Genomic DNA, 21,187 nt, shown 5'->3' with positions numbered 1-21,187 from the left:
CCCACCCNCCCCCCTATTCTCATCCAATCAGTCCCCACCAGGCCCGGGCCCGCCCGAGACGTCCCGCTTCCCGAACCGGGCGCCGAGCCCGCCAATGTCCCTGCGGAAGAACTTGCCAATGTTCTTCAGGTTCTCGTTGATGGTGGCCTTGTCGGCGGCGCTGACGACGCCGACGCCGGCGGCGGCGTTAGGGATGGTGACGCCCAGGCCCGTGACGCCGGCCTGGGCGCCGTCGCGGGCGGCGCTGAGCAGCTTCTCGCCGAGGCTGCTGGCGGCGTCGAGCCCGGCCCCGACGCCAGCCGGCACGGCGACGCCAGCGACGCCCACCATGGACGAGCCCACGCCGCTGACGCCACCGCCACCGATGCCGCCGCCGCCCATGGACGACGAGGCCATGAGCGGCGTCAGCAGGGGCGACTGCGGCACGAGCTGGCGGCCGGCCGCGGGCCCTTCTCGGTGGATGGCAAAGAGCTCCATGAGGTGCAACTGGTCCGCCTTTGAGCGCAGGCCCTTGAGGTCGAGGATCTTGCGGAAGTTGACGTCGGACCGGTCGCCGATGTGGATCAGGTACGCCTGCACGAGGCCCTCGGGCGGCGACGCGCGCACCTGCAGCGTCTTGAGCAGCGGGTCCACGCGCGCCATGCTCTGGTTGACGCGCTTGACGAAGCTGGCCGAGGGCGTGTGGCCCGACGGGCCGTTGCTGTTGGAGTGCGTGTGGTACGACATGAGGTTCTCAAACGACTTGGTGAGGACGTACTTGTCGAGGAGCATCTTTTTGCAGCAGAGTTAGCATCTTGATGTCTGTTGTGTTGGAAGATGGAAGAGAAGTGACAACTTACCTGCTCAGCCCCCACCTCCGAAACGGGCCGGCACAACACAATGTTGGACACGTACGCGCCCGCCATCTGCTCGACGAGGTTGTCGCAAAAGGCGCGCGCGTACTGTTGCTTGGCCACGAGCGGCAGCATCTCCTCGGCGCCGCCGTTGACGCACCGCAGCAGCTCGGCCACGTACGAGCTCTGGTCGCCGACGCCCTCCATGCGGCTCCAGTTTGTGTTCTTCATCTCGCGCCACGCGCCCTCGCACGCCACCTCGACCCGGTGCACGAGCGCGAGCACCGCCGCGCTCGCCACGCCCAGGAACGCGTCCGACTGCGACGTCAGGTCCACCCTGGCCGCCAGGTCCGGGTCCACGCGCTTCCGGATGTTCTCCTCGAGCTGGTTCGTGTTTGTGTGCCAAAAGTCGGCCGTGTTGAGCACCAGCACCACGTCCTGCGCCGGCGCGCCCGCGCCCGTCCCATCGCTCCGCTGCAGGATCCCCAGCAGGACCTGCTGCGCGTACTCGTCTAGATACTTGGCAAAGGTCCGCGTGAGGTCCAGCAGGCGGTCGCCCGTCGACAGCTTGGCGCACTGCGACAGCGTCGTCTTGTAAAAGTGGAACAGCTCGATGGCGGACGGGATGACGGCCTGGGGGCTGAACTCGTCGTCCTCGGCCAGCAGCGGCTGCGTCTTGTACCGGGGGATCATGGCGGCCAGCTGCCGGTCCTGCGACTCGACCCAGAGGCTAAGGTAGGGCTCGAAGGCGACCGAGATGGAGCCGTTGAAGGCCTGGGCGCCCGCGCCGCGCTCGTCGGCCGAGCTCAGCGTGTCGATGCTGGCGCGGGGCCGGCCGGCCGCGGCGGCGGCGCCCTCGGCGGCGGCGAAGCGGCGCTCGAGCGACTGCTCAAAGTCGAGCGTCTCCTGCAGGCAGCTGAGCAGCAGGTTGACGTCGACGCGGCCGGCGGCGTCGGGCCTGCGCATGGCGCGCTCCAGCACGCCCCTGAGGTCGTCCCGGGTACCGTCGCAAAAGGCGGCCGCCAGCACCTCGTTGACGCGCCAGTGCGGCGGGAAGATGGCGGCGTGCTCGTCCTCGTGCGTCTTGAGCGCGCGGCGGAACCAGGCGTACCGGCGGCCGATGTTGTCGAGCGAGCCGGCCTCGTCGTTGCCGCGGAACACGTGGCGGTACTCGCGCAGCTCCGTGTTGACGTACCACGTCACGAGCCGCGCGCGCGCGTTGTCCCCGAGCGCGTCCATGACCAGGCAGGCCTCGACCAGCACGGGCCGGCGCGCGGCGATGTCGTCCTTGGCAAAGGCCAGCTCGAAGTCCTCGCACACCTGCTCGAGCAGCTCGCGTTGCAGGTCCGACACGTTGCGGCTCAGGGCCGCGATCTGCTCGATGGACCGGTAGCTGTTGAAGTGGCGCATGAGCTGCAGCACCGCCTGCAGCAGGCCGGCGCACTCGCGGTACTGGCGGGTGCGGGCCAGCCCCCGCAGCTGCTCGTAGGCCGTCGTCAGCATCTGCAGCCGCTTGAGCGCCGTCATGGATAGCGTCAGATTGCGCTTGGTGCCGTCGAGGCGCTTGATGTCGGCCGTCATGGTGGTGATGTCGCGCTCCGTCTGCAGCGCCCGCGTGCGCACGCTCTCGATGCGCTGGAACAGCCCGGCCAGCTCCGCCTGCGCGCTTTGCATCCGCTCCAGCGACGCCGACGGCCCGTAGGCCTGCGCCGTCTCCAGCTCCGCTATCGAGTCCGAGAGCCCATCCTTGTGCGCCTGCAGCGTGCGGCAGACCGGGTCTAGCGAGCCGACCGATGCCGGGGTCGAGAAGAGGAGGTTGAGGTGCCTCACGGGGTCGTAGTCGACTAGGGGGGAGGGTTTGGGGAACGTGTCAGCCTCTCACTCTCGCTCTCGCCCTTGCCGCCTCTCCTTTACAGAGGCAGGCAGGTGGTGCATTCCTGGTGCGCACCTTTGGACCACCCCAGTCTCACCCCAGGGCCAGTGACTTACCGGCATCCAGCGACGACGGCTCGGTGAGGGTGCTTCCATTCATGGTAAACCGTCACATCTGGCTCGGCTCGGTTTGCGGTTTCGGCCAGGCTGTCTTACTCGGCGCTCGGCCGCGCTGCGAGCTCCCGCGATTGACGTCGATTACCGTCACGTGTTAGCGTGTCTTTAGCTGTCCCAGGCCCCAGCCGTAGCGCGTGGGGCTTTGCTTGGTGGGCGGGCCCAGGCCGGATCGGGCAAAATTGGGATGGAGTCGTCTGAACGTCCATGACACGGCTCCCCTCATCGAGTCCCGTCTCGCCTTGCCCCGAAAACTTTAAGAATACGGACACGCCACATTCGCTTATGTGCAGCTGAGAAACTAATGAGGCAGTTTGTGTGCAAGGATGTTGACAAAAAGAGAAGAAAAGCAAGCCAAGAGAGACACAGAAGCAAAAAGCAAAGAAACAGCAATGACTCGAGCTACCACATCGCAATTCATTACGAACAAGCCCATTAATATGCCCTCGGCTTCGTTTGTTCCGTCCCTCGCCGCCTCGGACTTCTTTCCGTCCGCCTCGATAGCGTAGTCACCTAGACCTTGGTTTCATGCCAGACACTAGGTCTCGGCAAGTCTGGGATTGCCCAAACGATATAGACCCAAATGAGTATTTTGTTTCCCATTGAAGTCTAGTCAGATCCATGCGTAGCCATCACCCTTCAGTCCAAGTCTAAATGCCGTCTAAAAGATAGCGTACAAAGGAGAGCAGAAGAAATGAATAAATGCTGAAGAAACGAACAAACACTACTCAAACACCCAGGTAATAACAGCCGACCAGCCGGTCAATGCTGTGACCATGAAAGGGTCTCTTGCCGCCACATGTCCCCAACCTACAATAGCTTCTATGCCATAACCATGCCCATGCCCGTCCAAGTGTGAAGTCAACGCCCCAAACCCATGCAAACTTTGTCCTACCCAATACTTTATCTCGTGCACATGAAGACCCAAAAACAAAGAAAAAAAAATGCGTCGGCTACGAGCCGTGAAGCGTACGGAAGCCGGCCGCGATCAGACTCCTTTTGCTCTCCTTGGCATCTGCCGGCCCAGCCCAGTAGCAGAGACCCTGGAGTTATGGAAAGCAGACGGTAAGCACGTGGTGACCCTGTTCAAAGGGACGTGGTAATCGATAGGGAAGGGAGGGAAGCCAAGAAGAAAAACTCACCCCCAGCCCCTTTTGCTTGCAAAACGTGGCTTTCATCTTGACCGTCTCCGGGTTGTCGTACGAGACGAAGCCACCGTCTCCGCCGACACACTGTGCGGCAGCTGTCCCCTTGTCCACCTGCTCCCTGGCGCCCTTGCGCGGGAGATCGCGATACTCAAACATGCCGTCCTCCCCGCCTGCGCCCCTGAACTTGTGCCCGGGGCCCGAGGTGTTGAGGAAGCTTCGCCCGAAGACAGGGACTCCCAGAACGATCTTTCGTGCCGGAAATCGGTTGGCCATCAGGTGTTGTACAGCACCCGCGCCCGAGGGCTCGTCTTTTCCCCTGGCGTACAGCTGCCCGTGATGGCCGCACTTGTGCGTCCAGTGACCGTAAAAGTCGAACGCCTTGAGGTTGATGTAGTCGAGGTATTCGGCTGCCGTCGCGAGGTCAATGTTCTGCAGCACGGGAATCCCAGCTGGCAGCGCCGCCGTCAGGATGAACCGATCCTCAGTCAGATAGAGCCGGATAGTAGCCAACAGAGCTAGAAAGTCCGCCCCTTGCTCCGGCGTGCTCGGATACTCCCAGTCCACTATCGAGGAATATTAGCAACCTGGGTTCTTTCTTGGGAGTTGTGTCTTGGTGTTTCGTGTTTCCGGATGCCTGGATGCCCGGGGATATGGGTGGTGTCCGTTTGATTTGGTCCGAGGAGGGGGATCGCACCATCTATCCCATCAAGGCCTGACGCCTCAACCAAGCCGAGTGCTGACCGGGCAAAGTTGTCGCGGAGTGCCGCATTGCTAGCAATCAAGGGGAATATCTCGCTGGATGAGCCGCCTCCGACGGATAGTATCACCTGCAGGTGCGGATAGCTTTGTTTGAGATGCATCAACGAGCCAAGTCCACCGCTGACGCCATCACAGGGCGCCCTGGCATCTGCCCACTCGTCACCAAGCTTTCGGGTTGTGGAATCCTCCAAGTCAGCCGCGCTTTTCGACGTACGTACGGCAGTAAGCCGTGATAATGAAGAAACCGTCAATCCCGGCAAACTCACAAGGACACTGCCGTCGGCAGATATCTGGGCGTGTGCGTAGTAGACATGGCTGATGCAGTTATAGTTCATCTGCCCGGGGGTAGAGCCACGGTAAATGTAATAACTTGGAAAGTAAACGGCGTTTGCAAACATGACGCTGGAGCCGCCGTGAGACTTGCGCGTCTTGCGCGATGACGACGAGGAGGAGCTCATTTTGCAAGGATGAGCAAGAAAACCACCAGCTGTCTAGGGCCACAAAAGCGGAAAGGATGCGGAAAGAAGAACGAGGAAAGAGTTGATAAAGGAAGCGGGCAAAGCGATGAAGCGAGCACAGAGCATACTTCACCGAAAGACAGCTGGAAGGGTGGTAAAACGGGAAGGGATGCGGCTCATTATGACGACGACGAGTTGGGCAGCAACATCCGCTGGCAGACTTGTGTGTTTTGACTTTGTTCGTCCCAAGTGCAGCCCTGCGGCTCCAGTTACTCGAATAAAGAGGAGAAACGGAACGATATAAGAGCCGAGTGCTTGGCAGGCGTGGGCGGAGCTCACGATGGTTATCGCAAGGACGGGGCTCGCAAAACCTTCACAGCAGCGGGAGCTCGGACGATGCCTACCTTGTAAGCCTCCTGGAAGCATGGGCACAACAATAAGGCCGCCAACCCCCAGGGATTTCGGAAAGGCCGCCATGCATGACAGAATTGGGGAGGACGAGGCTGGGACGATACCAAAGTGGAATGAAGTGGACAGGCAGGAGGCGGTAGATGCGTTGATCAGATCGCATCACCGGGGTTGCTGGAAGATGCCAGGATCTGGTTGCCGATACCGAGGGGAGTATGGCGCCGCGGCGGCAAGAGCCCACAGCGGCAGTTGGGCCCTCTGTGTGATGGCTTGGTCCTCGTCCGCACGCGTGGGGTGCTCGAATGCCAGGAAAGCATAGACATGGGGGTGCGGGCGCCTGGTGCCCATGGGCCGTCGGGCGGTGGCACCAGACAGATCGGTCGACCATGTTCGCTGATGTTTTCTCAGCGGGGCCACCCGGGCTTGGTAATAGTGGTACCGAAACACTGGACTCGGCGGCCTAAACCAACACTGGTTGGATGGGCCCAACCCAGATATCTCAGGCGGCAGAGAGAGGGCAGCCAGCGGCTGGATTCGGGCAATGGGCAATGGGCCATCGGGAAGTGAGGCCCAAAGCGCCGCTGTGCAAAGCTAAGGGTAAAGAGTGTACCTAGATAAGACCAAGTCAGTGCGCGTTGTGGCCCCTCGGGAATGGTCGCTCCCCAAAACATTTAGGACGACGGGACGTGGTTTCTAGCAGTCTCCTTCCGAGGCGGTTTAGGCGGCAGCCTACGGCGCTGGATGCGCGTCTGTGGTGCGCAGCATGCACGTCTTTCCCCTCCGAGGGGCCGTAAGCTGAAGCTGGCAGGATCTGCGGGAGATCTGTTCTCGGGGACCCTCCATTGAGCACGGCCATCTCGAGAATATGGCGTTCATGGTGGGGAGGATGTTGGTTTGTGCCAGGCAGGCGCAGCCGAAGCGACGCAATGGGGGAGCTGGCTGGGACCTGAAATTGTGCAAGGACGGAACCCTGACAAAATCAACGCGAGTTCCCGCAAGAGAGTTCAATAGACCGCGCGAATCTCTGGGGGGATGTGGTGAATCACGCGTGGAGATTGTGCAAGAAGCAAAGAAAGGCAGCGCACGTCCATGAGACGGCGTGAGGGCCAGCGTGCTGAAACAGCGGGCCAAGAGGCTGCCAGGCGAGAACGAGGTAGACCCGCCCGCCGGAGCGCCTTCCGGCGGGGAGCACAGAGCGTGGGCGCCGCACTCTAATTCAAGGATTCGCCCTCCGCTACTCCGGACCAACGTGCCACAGGGAGCAGGAGTGGATGGATAGGCGTGGCCAGCGGCGCTTGGCCGCACTCGCTGGAACAGCGCCGGATAGCCACATCTGTCGGCGTCCCTGGTTGGCGCCTCTCGGTGTCGTGTGTCCCGCTCAGGCGCTAGCAGCCTGCCCTCCAATTCTAGCGTTTCGAGAAGAATCCTAGATCCAGCCTAGCAGCGACGGGCCCACGGGCGAGGCCGAAATGAAGCAAGGGATGTGATAGGGATGGTGAAGCCGAGCGAGGCGCGTGAGTAGAGTGTGCAGCGTGGGCAGCTTGCCCGGGTAGCACCGTCAAGTTCGCAAGGCCAGATACAAGATAAAACAAAAGGATGAGGCTGCATCTTCCAAGCTAGTGCGAGGTTGGGTACGTGGCTGGCTGCCCATGTGAGCGCAGGGACGTCGACACCATGATGGGACGAGATGTTTTCGCGGAGCGCCACACAGAGTCCAAGGCTGGTGGTGACCTGTTGGCGGTGCGCTGCAGGCCCAGCATAGTCAGTGCCCGACTCTGCATACGTAGGACATGCCACGGAGCTCGGGGCTGGGAATCCGGACGGACGAGCACCTGGTTGGCGATGGCCGGTGGCCGCCCAGAGCTCTCGGTCGTCGGCTGGCCAACTGTGGCTCGTGTTGTGTTCATGATGCTGCTGACGGACCCATCGCCAGCTTGTCGTGGCCACCCTGGCCCGGCGGATTCAACTGCTGTTAATGTTGGATTGGACAGGGAGGCGGGTGTTGATCAGCATCCAAGAGATGGGAAGAAGCAATGGAGCACAGCTTCGTGGTCGGTCACAACAGCTCGACTGGTCTGATTCATTGATTCATGACGTCGCGTTCTGTTCTTTTTTCAGACTCCACTCCAAGATGAGCAATTGGGCTTAGTTATGTAAGCCAAGGCGGTCAAGCCCCTGCCATCAAAAAGCTCAATCGCGTCTTGCACCAAGCGAGAATTTCTTCCTGCTGCACCAACATTTCGCGTTGGTCTCACTTGACAGCAGCACCACTTCTCGGCCCAAGTCCACGCCTTGAAGTCCGAAGAACCATCGCCGATGGTAGTGAAGTTTACTACTTCACATATCCCGTCGCGCATTCACCTTCCTTCGGCCTAGCGGCACGGCGATCAGCGGCGCGGGAAGTGGGAATCCTGCCGATGGGAGAGAGGGATCAGCAATGGCTTCCCGAATGGCTTTCCGAAACCGGTCTCCCTCCTGATATCTCCACGGCATGGTAGGTTGCTTGCTTTTTTTTTGGCATTCTCCTTGACGTCTCCATAGACTGTTGCCAGCAATGCATGCCTCTTCGAGGCGTGCATATCGACATCCACTGTTCCGTCCTCCATCGGCGTGGATGTTTTCGCTCTGGCATAGAAGAACGTATTTTGCGGACCCGTTTTACTGGGCGCCCGGCTTTGAGAGGACGTTTTGCTCCTCTACGAGACCTCGGGAATCAGTAGTGGTTACACTCCTTGGGCGAATGGTTTTTGTATTGATGTACTGCCAGAGAAGCATGTTTGCTTTGGAGTGTTATAACAGTCAGGAAGCCTTGCACAAGAGATATATCTGAGAAACAGATCTATGAAATAAATGCAGAATGAAAAAAGAGGCGAATTTCCAAATTGCTCGCCGTGTCGGGCCCGCTACCCAGCACCTCCTGACATGCTGCCTGTGATCCTTCGTCACCAACCCTCGACGACTCTAATACTTGTGATTTTTGGCCCTGAATCCGGCAGGACTGTAAACCCAGGCCCCCTGCCGCCCGCTTTCCACGGTTGCCGTAATATTCAATATTTGCAAACCACACTAACGCTGCGATGCTGGAAGCTCGTGTAATGCCGGAGGTGAGGCCATTTCATGAGCATGTCCAGAGTATGGGATTTCGCCGTCTGGCAGCTCTAGCGGAGTCCCGCCCGCTCCTTGTGTTTTGGGCCACTGCCCCTGGCTGTTCGTTCTCAGCATGGCGATCTGCTCGTGTGTTGAGGTGTCCGTGGCGGGCTGTCCTTGGTATTGCTGCTGCTGCTGTCGTTGCTTTTTGCGACGGAGACAAAACCAAGCCAGCGCACCCGCGGCGGCCAGCGCGGCCACGCCTCCAACCACACCTCCCACAATGGCCCCGACGGGGACCGCGTCGCCTGGCTGCTGCGGAACCTGCGATGAGTCTGCGGTGGAGCGGGCATGGAGGAGAAAAGCGCCTTCATGCTGCCGTCGCCGCTCCATCTGATCGAGTCCAAGCCTCTGTCTCGTGTGCTGGTGCGTCAGTTGCTTTTTCGGTGGAGGGGAAGCCGAGTAGACGCGCTCTCAGGGGAGGGAAACGACGACGCTTACTTGTATTCCTTGGCATACCACTCTTTGACCCTGTCAGGCACTTCGTAGGGAGGGGCATCGGCGTTGTACTCGTCCCCCCACCTCAAGCTCGTCAGGTCTAGGACCTTGAGCCCGTTGATCCAAGGGTCCTTTTGCAGCCAGTGTGGAACTGTCTGCGGAGTACTGGCCCTCCCTCCGAGAGCGATCATCTGACGGCCCCCGCGGTTGTCGACGGCGCAGCGGTGCCGCTCTCGGTTCAGGTCCCTGGTCGCGCCTTCGTACGGGACCTTGAACCAGTGGAACCCAGGCACCGTCAAGATGTAGACGGCACCGGGGTCGCGGGCCTCGGGGACGACAAGAAAGATTTCGTACGAGGATGGCGACGCCTTCTTCCCGCCGGCGACGACGGCACACACACCGACACCCGAGTCCGGCGGCTCGCCAGAGGTGACCTGTTTGTACGCCCTCTGGGTCGCGACGTCGTAGAAGAAGACTTCGCGGAACGTGACCCTTTGGGGGTCCCTCGTCCCGACTGTGTGGGGCTGCCAGCCGCCGAGGAAGAAGGCGAGGCCGCCGCCTCTGGTGCCGACGTTGTCGGGCAGGCAGACGGCGGCGCCGTCGTGCTGGTTGGGGCGGCTGCGCGGACCGAACGCGGGGTCGCCGTCCCTGGACAGCGACTCGTTGGTCCAGCCTTGCGAGTTCATGTTGTAGGTGACGAGGCCCTGGACTGCGAAGGGGCCGGAGCTGTTACCGTACTTGGTGGCGATGCCGCTGTCAGATCCTCGATTGCCCGCACCGCTCATGTAGAGGCCCACACCGTTGCAGCTGGCTCCAGTTCCGAAGTCGGTGCGGAGGATGTACGGCTCGCGCGAGAGGGGTGGGACTCCCGAGTATTCCCATTTTCCACCAGGCCCGGGCCCGCCATCTTTAGTAAACACACGCAGTCTTGGGGTTATCGAATCGGTGTTTGGAATCTCGAACGGCGCAGTGCCGCCCCAACTGTATAGTCTTTTCCCATCTGGGTGACTCCAAAGCACGTTCCCTCTCACGGTCGAGTGGGAGCCTTTATCGATCGTTTCGAAGGTTACAGTGTCGGTCCTCCAGGACTTGTTGAGGGTGATGGCGAGGGTTTTGTTGACTATAACGAAGGTTTTGCCGACAGCGGCCGTTAGCTAAACTTGGCAAAGAAAGAGGAAGGAAACAGGGGATATTTGAAACGGCAACGGACCTGGGTAGGGGTATGTCAAAGGAGGGGGTGGTTGATCACTTCCGTTGACAATCTGGGAGATCTCGCCGCCTTCAATGTAAAGGTAGTTTCCCATAACGGCCACGGCATGGCCCTCGCGTCGCAAGAAGTTCTCCTTGGTAGGAACCTCGACTGCCAGCTCCTGGGTTTTCCCCAACCCTAACAGGAGATAAGGAAAGAGCGCCGATGGCAAGATCCGCATGTTGAAGTAAATAAAAGATTGAGAAGGGGTGTTGATCGTTTTGATAGTGGGCATCAAAGAAAGTGGGAAAGACGGAAGAGGGGACAACGGAGGGGAGGACAAACGGGCTGGGAAGTGGAACAACGAAGGACAAAGTTAACAAACCACCGTGGCACGCCACCACCGATCCCACCCGTTTCGAGGCTGCCTCCCAATCCTTCTTGTGTTACCCAGACGGAGGTAGCCAGACATCCGGTGAGATTATGTTCCTTGGCGTTGGGGGTTGCTGGACAAGCTATTCGGAGCCGGACGCTAACTGCATGAGAAATCGTTGGCCTTTTCCTTTCTTTGGGTGTTTAAAGGTTGCAATTCGCTCGGACATAAAATATTTTTTTCTTGCAGCCAGGCTGGTAGATACCTTGACAGACCAACGGGCAGCCTCGCCGGACTCCGGGCTCCCAAAGGGCGGGAAGATGGTGTTGCCATCACTGGCGAAGTGGCTGCGGGCTTCGCTACGGAAGGCTGCGAGTCGTATATCGCCCATTTGCCCGAGCTAGCTTTGCAGCTTGCCAGGCCCGGCGGTTTGGTGACTGCCGTGCCGTCAGCGCTCAAGCCCGGGGCTTCTCGAACCTGGATTTTCAGTGTCGGCCTCGACGTAAAAGATGTCAGCTAGGGCCGCGACCAGGTTCCTGGCCACTTCCCTGGTACTCCCCTTGCACTTGGGATCTCACGGCAGATCCCACGCAGGCGGGTTGTGCCGTATGCGCTCGAGAATAATACGTGTATTAATGGGAGGAAAAGATTTGCAAGTGACAGTCCAGCGGCGCGGAAGGGAATTTGCTTACACGCGGTGGATGGGTGCCTGCCTAATTTAAGCCGTCAGCACCGGTGCCGCCATCTCCTTTGCCAAGATAGTATTTGGGGTTTACAGACTGTGAATACTTCTCTTGGCCCGAGGATTGGTTTATTTCCTGGCCGCTTCGCCTGTCCAATCAACTTGCAACCAACGAGCGATATTCCCATTTATTGACGGTCCAAGTCAATGGCCTTGGAAAGCTTCCCGTAAATTTTCCTTTCGTACCCAAGGTCTTCTATGCCTCCAGCTTGCCTCGGTTTCCGATTTCTGCTTTATGCTTTGGCATGCCAACTCTCCGGGCTGCTATTGGCAAAGCCGCCAATACATGGTCTTCATTCCCTTCAGGCAATCACACGGCATTTATCTCACGGCATACAACAGCTGTAGGGTAAAATCTAACCCTCTAGGCCGATAAAAACACACTCGAAATGAGGCGGGCGATCGTTGCTACCCATCGAAAGCGTCAGTATCGCGCACCATACTCAACTAGCAGCGCCGACATTTCCGGGTTTCTTGCCCTTGCGACTTCTCCGACTTCGTCGCTGTAATGCCCCCTCAAAGCATCAACAAAATTGGCGCCGTTTTCAAGTAGCAGCGCCACAATTCCCACATTTCCTCCAGATACGGCTGCTTGGAGCGGAGTGCCGTAAATCCTCGCCGGGGCATTGACATCGGCGCCGTTTCTGAGTAGCAGCGCTACTATTTCCGTATTTTCTTTGTGTGAGGCTCTTTGAAGCGGCTTGTCGCAAGATTCGTGCCCGCAACCAATATGGCCGCCCCATTCGAGTATAATAGCCTTTGCAAGTTTACTTAGCCCTCCAGTGATCGCCGCGCACAGCAGCCAGACCTTTTTAGAGCATGACCGAACACGCGGCCTGCTAACAGCATCGCAGGCTTGTATTAGCTCCATAGCAGCATGGTTTTCTGTCAGCTGCCACAGAGCGTCGACCTGCCCGACATGTGCTACCTCTGCTGCTTCGGCGTGGTGGATGAAACGAGATACGGCATAATTCATGAATGGATAGCGAGATCCAGAGACTGCCATCTGTCCTGCGCTATCCACCGGTTGCCATACGACCCTAGCAGCGTACGATGTGCAGATTGCGCGTAATCGACAATGGCTGGCACCGATGGGGTTTAATTCGAGGGCCGGATCTAGCTTCTCGAGCCGTTGGTTCCGGAGAAGGAAGTCGTTGACAGTCTCGTGGATAAACTGAACCGTCTCGTCCCGGTTTTTGCGTACCTCGATGAGGCCTCTTGAGGAGTTGGTGATACGCCGTCGGATGTCGGCTGGTGTTATCACTGATGGATCTGGAGTGCCCTGGCTCTCGGCGTTCGTTCCAGCCAGTGTGGCATAGAAAAGCTCTTTCGCCGTCAACGGTCGCCTTGAGAACAAGACCCACTGTAACATGAGGACGGTCTCATTCTTGTCCGGCTTGTCTCTTGCGAGCAGCGTTTGAAATAGATCGTCGAGATCGGAAGGAACCTCGTGCAATGTGCGATGCATGGCTTCAACCTTGCCCTCGTCGTATGCTATGTTCAGCATGGCGACGACAAGAACGACCCACATGAAAACCCCAGATGCCTTGCCGATCAGGGCGCCCTCAAGCTCGCCGCCTGGTTTGATCAAGGTCCCACGGACGTATGCAGCGATGTCTCTATCATGTCCCCAGCTGCTTTCCACGACCAGCTCTTGACATGTTCGCATGCTGATGTGTGGGTAATGGCGGCTCGATAGGCAAATGTTGAGAATCCTGGCGTTGGTGGCTGCTGTGTCGCTCAGATCCTGGAGGTATTTGACGACATCTCGCACGTGTGGCTCGCTGCACTCGTCCAGGGCATCCACAAGAAGGAGTAGCGGCTTTGGCTGGTCGTGTTGCATCTCGGAGAGCAGAAACTCTTTCAGTTCCGACTCCCGCCACTCCCACTGTGTTCCATGTTTCTCCCGTTTGTCGCGGAAAATGGGAAGGAAGCGTCTGAGCGTGGAAGGTTCTTGGGTGACCAGCTGGTATACCAGAGAACGTAGCATACCGCAAGGCGTCTTTTCGAGATCAACGCCTCGCGCGTTGAAAAAGTATGCTGCTCTGGTGTATTTCTCGAAGGCTTGCTTGCAGTGGCCCCAGGTATGCTTCATCAGTGTCGACTTCCCTGCCCCAGGCTTCCCTTTGATCCAGAGAACTCCTTGGTCGCCTGTGAGGTCTGTACGGGTCTGCCATATTCGAAACTCGTCGGTACGGAAAAGCCAATCACAGGTTCCGGGATGGGCGGAAGCAATGTCTTGCTGACGAGCGTCAATATTGGGGAAGCAGAGGGATTGGATGCATCCACGCTCTATTTATCGTTAGCTTCCTCAGCAGTAATAGGCCCGGGATGAATAAACTAACTGTCGTTCTCATCACCTGTAATTTATCAGCTCGTGTTTAAATCAAAACTAGATTCTCGAGACAGTTTCGCTACCGAAGCTACGTACATTGAGAATGTACCATCTCCCGGCCCTCATCGACCATCTTTCGAATCACGCTCCGCACCTGGCGGAACGCTTGTTCACGCGGGCTGCCGAACCTATGGATGTCAAAATGGGTTCGTGGCAACGCGTATTTGTCCGACTTGTCGTTCAGGTCGAGGCTTCCTGAAGTCTCATCGACGAGGATGACCGGTTGTATTCCCTACCAATTTCGTGATGTTAGGTAAAACACCACACCTACATGACAAGTGGTACGTACCGTGCCGGCGTCTTTGCCGAGAATGCGGCCAATTTCGCTCGCTTTTTGTTCGTAGAAGCATGCCACCCTTGGCATCATCGGGCTCTTCCGGGCGACACGAAGGTACGTGTCCACTAGATCTATCAGCGGCTCTCCGCCCGCCCGGAGGATACCTAAATTTTCCGAGTATACAGGCCTTTCTGCTGCGAAAAGCTGCCAGGCTCTCAGCAGGACCTCCCCTTGCGAGAGCGAATCGTGGGTGCCGCGGAAGGGCGTGCCGAGGAAGACCAGGCCTACTGTCGAGTCGTAGGTACCCGGCCAGCGCTTTGGTTCCATATTCGCATCGACCAGCGTCTATATCTCCATGTCAGTCCCGTAAAATACATACAAAATACAACGGCGAAGCACATACCTTCAAAAGCACGAGGCCACCAAAGCTGTGCCCGATAAGTATGAGTGGCCGGTTCTTGTCCTGAAAAGGGTTATCCGTCTTGGTATAACGTATAAAAAGCGCAGTATAATATAATTTTAGCAGTGGAACTGACCTCTCTGAACTCATCCAGATCGAACAAGAACGCTTGGCTGATATCGGACATTTTGGTCTTCGTAGCGTTCTTTCCAAACCATTGCGAGCTGTAGCCGTATCGCATAATGCGGGCATGAGGTACCGAGGCCGGGAGAAACTCCTTGTCTTTCAGCCAGTTGACATAAGTCGGAGGGTCTTGGTCGGGGACTTGACTGCACCAGGTGTCGTCGGGATGGGCGCCCATCCCATGGACAGCGACGATGCTAAAGGAAGGTTAAAAGTTAGCATCACTTAGAGCCAGTGGCGCGGAATCCCCTTACTCGACGGGCTTATGGGCGCCAGGCTGTGTGGTCCCATCGTACAGCACCTCGAGTCCCAGATCATTCTCGGTGATAGGCCGCACCTGGTCTTTCGTCAGCAGGGGCCTTTGGCTGCACAGAGTAGATCAATTGTGAACCAAATGAACCGACCATTCTGTCCGCGAGTGTAGTAGAATCACGTCACGAATGTTGCAACCTCGCCTCGCGAGTTCAGAGCCGGCATTCCCGCCCTCGGCTTCGGTGGGTATGGACGGCGTTAGCCCCCGGGGAAAAGCGAGTGCGGCAGCGCCCTTGAAATACCATGATTGAAACATGGCCGGGCCGCAGGAAATGCCGAGAGATCGAGGTAAGGCTCCAGGCTGTGCCCCCCGTGTATTTGCCATCGACCAACCGACGAAGGCCACCTGGCTGGGGGCGGCGGCGTCGAGCTCACTGCCACCTCTCCCTAATGCAGTCCGCCCGATTAATGCCACCACCACCGCCGCCGATTGGGTATCAATAACGGGTTGCAGGAAAGGCTGCATGGTGGCGTCCGATGGCTCAAACGAAGGCATTGTTGCAGGACTAATGCCACCCTCACTAGGCACAATCATGGTGGAGGGTTCCTCGCCCGACCTGATCACATTACCTAGCACACCTTTAAAATCCTCTGCAATCGTACCTATTGCCTGCAAGAAGGACAGCCACAGCCATGAGAGCATCGCCTCCATTCCCGAAGGAGCAGCAGCTATGCTCCGACCTTGACCGCGAAGCAGGATGCAACGACAGCCTGCCAGGCTGGCCTTGCGTGTCGCTGAGCGACCGCGCCTCCGTGGAAGAGGTCCTCTACCAGGAGTTCTACGCCTCGGAGCTGGAAGCGGTCGCGCCGCGCCTGTGGATCATGTCGACGCAGTCCAGCGCCAACGTCGAGCCGCTCCATCGACAGAGGATAAGGGGGCGTGACATCCTGATCACCGACGACCCCCGCCTGCACCTCGTGTGGATTCACGACCGCATATTCGTCAAGCCGATCCCCAGGTACCTGCTGTCGCACCACTTCTGGGAGTGCTTCCTCCTGTGCCGGCCGCCCGCGGCGCCCGACGCCCGGCTGGAGCTCACCCTGAGGGCCGCCAAGGGATATCTCCGGTCCTACCGGCACTTGATCCGGCGCGAGCCCGACTTCGACATGGCCAAGCAGGACCACCTGCGGCTCGTCCCCAGGGATGTCGAGTGGCCAGAGTTCTGCCGCTTCATTGCGAATTTCGACCGCGTCCGAGACGCCGACGTGTCGCCCAGGTACCACTACGGCGAGCTCAGGCTGTCGCGGCTCAACTTCTACGCGCCGTTCCTGTTCGGGAGGGCCAACTTCCAGAGGCTGCACGGGCAGTACAGCGACTACTTTGCCGGATTTTACGGGCCCGTACTGTTCGCGTTTGCCGTGGCGTCGACGGCACTCAGTTCGATGCAGGTTGCGCTGGCGGTTGAGCAGGTCTCTGCGGTCCAGGACGTAGCCCTGTGGTCCATTTGCCGTTGGGTCAGTACCGCCGTCCTGGCTGTCACGGCTACAATTGCTCTTGGGTTTGCGCTGCTCTGGCTGTGGCTGTTCTGCGACGAGTGGGTGTATGCGATCAAATGCCGGGTGCGGAAGCGGCGGCAGATAGTGTATCAGCTGGACTGCTGAGTGACGGATGGATAATGGACGGAAAACACCTACTTATTGACTGAAAAACAGGATCAAAACTCGACCTTGGATATATTTCTAATTGTATCTACCTTGCAATCCAGAGCCCCCCGGTTGCACTTGCCCAAACCCATGACATTCGGAGTCAGGTTCTACCTTTATACCCGTCCTCGGCTCCGAGTTAGCCGCCTCTCCCTCGTTCAGTTCACTTTCCACCTGCAGCGCTACGGATCCTTCACCTCAAGGTGCTTAGCCGAGGGAAGCAAGTCGAAGTAGATTCACGATCGCATGGTGCCCGTCATCCGCGGCATACTTTAGCGGCGTCCGACCGTCCCTGTTTCCCGAATTAACGTCAACGCTGCCTGTGGCAAGCAGCAGCTTAACAACGGCCTCGTGTCCTTCTTCTGCGGCATATGATAGCGGCGTCCGACCGTACCTGTCTCCCGAATCAGCGTCAACGCTGCCTGTGGCAAGCAACAGCTTAACAACGGCCTCGTGTCCTTCTTCTGCGGCATATGATAGCGGCGTCCGACCGTGCCTGTCTCCCGAATCAACGTCAACGCTGCCTGTGGCGAGCAGCAGTTTAACAACGCCCTCGTGTCCTTTCTTCGCGGCATATAATAGCGGCGTCCGACCGTAACTGGTTCCCGAATTAACGTTTACGCTGCCTGTGGAAAGCAGCAGTTTAACAACGGCCTCGTGCCCGGCGCATGCAGCATACGATAGTGGCGTCCACCCGCCCTGGCTCATCGAATCGACGTTGACGATGCCTGTGGCGAGCAGTAGTTTAACTACGGCTTCGTGCCCGCCGCTTGCAGCATATGATAGCGGCGTTTGCCCGTTTTGGTCCATCGAATCGATCTTGACAATGCTTGTGGCGAGCAGTAGTTTAACTACGGCCTCGTGTCCTTCTTTTGCGGCATATGATAGCGGCGTCCGGCCATCGACATCTGGAGTGTCGATAGTGTGATTCGAGTTTGGCAAAACAACCTCGAGTGCTTTCGCCAATCCATGTTTTGATAAAAGGTGTACCAAATTGGCCCCCAACCCCAAACAGTCGAACGAATAAAATTTGGGTTTGTAGTGTATGCGCAACCACATAGTAATGCAAGCGTTTGACGGCCAGGCAAAAACTTCAGAAAGGCTTTGTTTTGCGTGCGCCACCCACGAGGTCGTGGCGTAATACAGGAAAGGAAAGTCCCAGAGCTTGTTGGTTATTGACGGTTCGATTTCCTCCATTTCCAAGTAGCGTATGCATATCATAGCTAGTTGGCGGTGTGTTTCTTGAATCGATCCATTGGTAGTTGAGATCTTGTCGAAAGCTGGTGGATTCCTGGCAGTGAAAAAGTCCTTGACGGACTGATGGATGAACTGGACAACGCCTGGCTTGCTGGGGTCGGGTTGTGAGACCTCGGCGAGGCCGCGGCTGAGCTTTCGTAGCTGCAGCTTCATCCTGTCGGCACTGTCGATGTAATCTTCGCTTTCCTGGCACTCTCGCAAAGACCGGCGCTGATCGTTGGGCTCGATGATGATGGCCCACCGCAGTTCATCCAGCGTGATTGGCTTCACAGCAAAACAGATCCACTGGATCAGTTTGATGGAGGACGGCTCCATGTCCTTGGCGAGCTGGCGGTAAACCTCCTCCAGCTCCCTGGGAAGAAGGTTGATCGAGTTCCTGATCTTGGTCTCCGAATGGCCCTCGCTAGCTAGCTCCTGAACCTTTTCGACGGCGAGGCGTGCCCACATGAACACTCCGTTGGCGCGGCTCGCTATTAGCTCTTGGACCGTGGGCTGCTGGGTCTGTTCTTGACGATCAGACATTATGCTGTGGACGTAAACCCGGATATCGCTTTTGTTTTCTTCTTCGAGGTTGATCTCAAGCTGGTTTCCATGGCGGCCGCACGGGTTCACGATCGGGTAGTAGCGACAGGAAAAGCAGATGTGGAACCGCCGGAAGCCTGCGTCGGTGGGGAGTCCACGGAGTAGGGAATTGAACTGGCTGACCAGGGCTAGGGCGTTGTCCTTGCCGCACTCGTCCAGCGCGTCCACGAAGATCAGGACGCGGCGGGCCCGCAAGATGTCCGGCAGCACCGATTTGAACATGGAATGCAGCTCGCTTTGATGCCATTGCCATTTTCCTTCCTTATGCTTCCCATGGGTTGCCTGTTTCCGCAGGTAGGTCTGAACCACATGAGCTAGAGGTGCGGGGGCAAGTTCAAGGAATCGATGCAGCAGGGACAACCAAAACCCGAGCGGCGATTTTTGCAGGTCGTGGCCACGGGCGTGGAAGAAGAAGCTGAAGACTATATCATCCTTGGCGACGCCAGGAAGCTGGGGGTGGTTGTCGAGGGCGTATTTCATCAGCGTTGACTTTCCGGCACCAGGCTTGCCCATGATCCACAGGATGGAGTGTTCAAGATCCGCCCAGGCCCGATATTTTCTGTGCCGAAGCAGCCAAAGACATGTGTTATCCTCGGCCGGCTGGATGTCGTGGAAGCGATTCGTCATCTGCGGGAAGCTGAGGGATTGTAGACAAGCTTGGAGCTCTCGTGAATCGACAGGACCTGGGGTAGCAATGAAGTAATATTAGCAGACAATCGGAATATTGCGCAGTATATGCTACTCACAGGGATTCTGCACGTTCGTTCTAGAAGTGTAGCTATCTCGAGCATTGCCAGAGGCGCCTGCCTCGGTCGCACGCGGCTGCGCAAAGGTTGACGATCCGCCCCCGTCTGCCTCTGAAGTGTGTGCTCATGACATATTAGCGCTAAACAGGGAACAACTGCTGCGAAAAGAATCAACAAACGAAGAGTCACGTACCACGTATCTTGAAAGGCTCCAGCCTGATAAGAAACGCCTTCATACAGGCAGCCGCCGCAGCCGCAGCTCTTTTTTGCCAACTCTTGGCTTTGTGGCTGTCGGCGTAATCACAGACGCCCTTGATGACCACGCAAGGGATGACGTCCCATACCCCTGCGCTCTCCATCTCGAAAGCCACGACGTTGTGGTCCCTGATAATCTTGTCCCGCTGCCTGGCGGATTTCATCACTTTGTCTCCCGAGGCGATCAAGCCAAAGTGAACTTCAGGCGTTGGCGGGTTGGGGCCTTGGAGGCGGTCGCGGCGCACCAGCTTGGTGCGGTCACAGATATCCTCGCACTTCTTGGTAGGTTTAGTATGGCGGTAAGACGGCTCGAAGAGCCAGTCCTGCTCGACACCCGGGTAGCCGGGTTCAAGATCCTCTTCGCCTTGGAGCACATCCAGATACTCTGACATGTCCTGCAGCAATCTTTTGCGGTCGTCCCTGCTTTTCAGCATCGCCACAAGGGAGCTTATCTCCGTGATAGGCTTGCCCAAAGATTCCAAAGGGGTGACCTTGGTGTAGAATCCCGCATCGGTCTGGCGCCCGAAATCGTACTGGACGACCCCTTGGCTGATGATGACGTCGCCGAGGATAACATCTTTCTTCTGCCCCGGCCCACCAGACACTGAAGGGACGCCAGCACAAACTCCCACAACAAGAGCGATCTTGACTCCGGGGAAGCTCCGCCCGCAATTGGTTGCCACGTTTGCCGCGTTAGCCTTCCCCATGCCCGTCATATGTGGCACCACAACATTATGGCGACCGATGCGGCCGCAGGCGTAGGAGTAGGGGTCGCCAGCGACCTTGCCATACCCATCCTGACCATGGCCGTCCCACCTCTCATCGAACAAGGCTTTGACGGCGTCAGCTTCTTGTGTAAGGGCACAAATGATGGCAATCTCGAAGTCGTCGCGGGAAGTGGGGCGAATCGCAGCGAGAGCGACCCTTTTGGATCGGCCTACTCGGATGGAGCATTAGCAATCTGTGGCAGCTGGCTTGGAGAGAAGCCGCCAGCTGGGATTTCGGTTGACACATACGACCGGGTTCTGCAGGCTCAGCGGGGGCAGCAGGCCGGACAGGAGCGGCGGGCCCTCGGCGAGATGGGGAAGAGGTCGATTCCCGCCGCCTCTTTCCTGGAGGATCGCTCGACATGGGTGGCAGAACTCGAACTACCACCCATGTTCAAGTTGAGTTCCCTGTCGTGGGACAATTTCGACCTCGGCGCGCGATTCTGGCAGTTGGGAAATGATGCGCCCAGGCTTGAAGAGAGGAAAAGGCCCATTCCCCAGCCGGGAGAGATGGGGCACGATGGGGGAGGAGAAAGCCCGGCTGGACTGGGTCAGGCTGCTCAGGCATCCAGTCACGCAAGATCAGAGACGCTGTTGAGGGCGGTGGCGTGGGTGGCTCAGCCGCAGGCGATGAAGCAACGAAGACCAATCAACCACCTACCTACCTCTGCCTCAATATGCTACCACTGCATTTTTGGCCCCCAAATACGAATAGGAAACGCCGTCAGCTAGGGAAGGCTCTTGTTTGGTGCATTCGGCATACACCACCTGTATGCACCCGGTGTTTCGTTTCTCCATCAAGAGTAACACGTTGGCCGCGGCAACCGG

General features: G+C 58.1%; 7 protein-coding genes across 9 annotated transcripts; 1 reads left to right on the top strand and 6 right to left on the bottom strand.

Annotated features, from left to right (window-relative positions):
• Positions 1 to 4: 4 nt before the first annotated feature.
• GGTG_07823 lies at positions 5 to 2,964 on the bottom strand. 2 transcript variants are annotated; one of them, XM_009225653.1, is made up of 3 exons: positions 2,782 to 2,964; positions 840 to 2,677; positions 5 to 771 (listed from the first exon to the last, which is right to left on the bottom strand). In XM_009225653.1, exons 2-3 carry the CDS (start codon positions 2,505 to 2,507, stop codon positions 28 to 30), a joined length of 2,412 nt encoding a protein of 803 aa, XP_009223917.1. In that variant the 5' UTR covers positions 2,508 to 2,677; positions 2,782 to 2,964; the 3' UTR covers positions 5 to 27. The 2 variants fall into 2 exon arrangements, with proteins under 2 accessions (XP_009223917.1, XP_009223916.1); XM_009225652.1 differs by having other exon boundaries at positions 2,823 to 2,964.
• Positions 2,965 to 3,832: 868 nt separating this feature from the next.
• On the bottom strand, positions 3,833 to 5,244 carry GGTG_07822 (hypothetical protein; the record flags this gene model as incomplete). Its single annotated transcript, XM_009225651.1, has 4 exons — positions 3,833 to 3,922; positions 4,022 to 4,590; positions 4,722 to 4,953; positions 5,053 to 5,244. The coding sequence occupies 4 exons, from the start codon at positions 5,242 to 5,244 to the stop codon at positions 3,833 to 3,835; spliced, it is 1,083 nt and encodes a 360-aa protein (XP_009223915.1).
• Positions 5,245 to 5,814: 570 nt separating this feature from the next.
• On the bottom strand, positions 5,815 to 7,751 carry GGTG_07821 (hypothetical protein; the record flags this gene model as incomplete). The annotated part of the gene is made up of 4 exons (XM_009225650.1): positions 7,324 to 7,751; positions 6,738 to 7,078; positions 6,386 to 6,591; positions 5,815 to 6,243 (listed from the first exon to the last, which is right to left on the bottom strand). The coding sequence occupies exons 1-4, from the start codon at positions 7,557 to 7,559 to the stop codon at positions 5,815 to 5,817; spliced, it is 1,212 nt and encodes a 403-aa protein (XP_009223914.1). The 5' UTR covers positions 7,560 to 7,751.
• A 691-nt stretch (positions 7,752 to 8,442) lies between these two features.
• Positions 8,443 to 11,187, bottom strand: GGTG_07820 (hypothetical protein). The gene is made up of 4 exons (XM_009225649.1): positions 11,065 to 11,187; positions 10,448 to 10,962; positions 9,241 to 10,357; positions 8,443 to 9,150 (listed from the first exon to the last, which is right to left on the bottom strand). The coding sequence occupies exons 2-4, from the start codon at positions 10,719 to 10,721 to the stop codon at positions 8,868 to 8,870; spliced, it is 1,674 nt and encodes a 557-aa protein (XP_009223913.1). The 5' UTR covers positions 10,722 to 10,962; positions 11,065 to 11,187; the 3' UTR covers positions 8,443 to 8,867.
• A 723-nt stretch (positions 11,188 to 11,910) lies between these two features.
• Positions 11,911 to 15,604, bottom strand: GGTG_07819 (hypothetical protein; the record flags this gene model as incomplete). The annotated part of the gene is made up of 8 exons (XM_009225648.1): positions 11,911 to 13,833; positions 13,887 to 13,901; positions 13,973 to 14,168; positions 14,226 to 14,558; positions 14,617 to 14,676; positions 14,750 to 14,993; positions 15,051 to 15,133; positions 15,197 to 15,604. The coding sequence occupies 8 exons, from the start codon at positions 15,602 to 15,604 to the stop codon at positions 11,966 to 11,968; spliced, it is 3,207 nt and encodes a 1,068-aa protein (XP_009223912.1). The 3' UTR covers positions 11,911 to 11,965.
• On the top strand, positions 15,517 to 16,840 carry GGTG_07818 (hypothetical protein). The gene has a single exon (XM_009225647.1). The coding sequence runs from the start codon at positions 15,742 to 15,744 to the stop codon at positions 16,708 to 16,710; it is 969 nt and encodes a 322-aa protein (XP_009223911.1). The 5' UTR covers positions 15,517 to 15,741; the 3' UTR covers positions 16,711 to 16,840.
• Positions 16,744 to 20,869, bottom strand: GGTG_07817 (the record flags this gene model as incomplete). 2 transcript variants are annotated; one of them, XM_009225646.1, is made up of 5 exons in its annotated part: positions 20,609 to 20,869; positions 19,531 to 20,529; positions 19,338 to 19,448; positions 17,147 to 19,274; positions 16,744 to 17,044 (listed from the first exon to the last, which is right to left on the bottom strand). In XM_009225646.1, the coding sequence occupies exons 1-5, from the start codon at positions 20,721 to 20,723 to the stop codon at positions 16,960 to 16,962; spliced, it is 3,438 nt and encodes a 1,145-aa protein (XP_009223910.1). In that variant the 5' UTR covers positions 20,724 to 20,869. The 2 variants fall into 2 exon arrangements, with proteins under 2 accessions (XP_009223910.1, XP_009223909.1); XM_009225645.1 differs by having other exon boundaries at positions 16,960 to 19,274.
• Between the last annotated feature and the right edge of the window lie 318 nt (positions 20,870 to 21,187).

Source organism: Gaeumannomyces tritici (genome assembly GCF_000145635.1).
Source record: "Gaeumannomyces tritici R3-111a-1 unplaced genomic scaffold supercont2.4, whole genome shotgun sequence".
NCBI classification, from domain to species: domain Eukaryota; kingdom Fungi; phylum Ascomycota; class Sordariomycetes; order Magnaporthales; family Magnaporthaceae; genus Gaeumannomyces; species Gaeumannomyces tritici.
The sequence above is the reverse complement of the archived record's forward strand: the minus strand, read 5'-3'. Positions and strand labels throughout refer to the sequence as shown.

Excerpts from the sequence above, each read along its gene's own strand:
- GGTG_07823 (XM_009225652.1), bottom strand. The coding sequence starts at position 2,865 with ATGAATGGAAGCACCCTCACCGAGCCGTCGTCGCTGGATGCCG. Across the intron at positions 2,678-2,822 it reads GCCGTCGTCGCTGGATGCCG|TCGACTACGACCCCGTGAGG; the intron begins GTAAGTCACTGG and ends CCTCCCCCCTAG. Across the intron at positions 772-839 it reads CGGAGGTGGGGGCTGAGCAG|ATGCTCCTCGACAAGTACGT; the intron begins GTAAGTTGTCAC and ends TGCTGCAAAAAG.
- GGTG_07818 (XM_009225647.1), top strand. The coding sequence starts at position 15,742 with ATGAGAGCATCGCCTCCATTCCCGAAGGAGCAGCAGCTATGCTCCGAC.
- GGTG_07820 (XM_009225649.1), bottom strand. The coding sequence starts at position 10,721 with ATGCCCACTATCAAAACGATCAACACCCCTTCTCAATCTTTTATTTAC. Across the intron at positions 10,358-10,447 it reads TTTGACATACCCCTACCCAG|TCAACAAAACCCTCGCCATC; the intron begins GTCCGTTGCCGT and ends CCTTCGTTATAG. Across the intron at positions 9,151-9,240 it reads TGGTATGCCAAGGAATACAA|AGGCTTGGACTCGATCAGAT; the intron begins GTAAGCGTCGTC and ends CACACGAGACAG.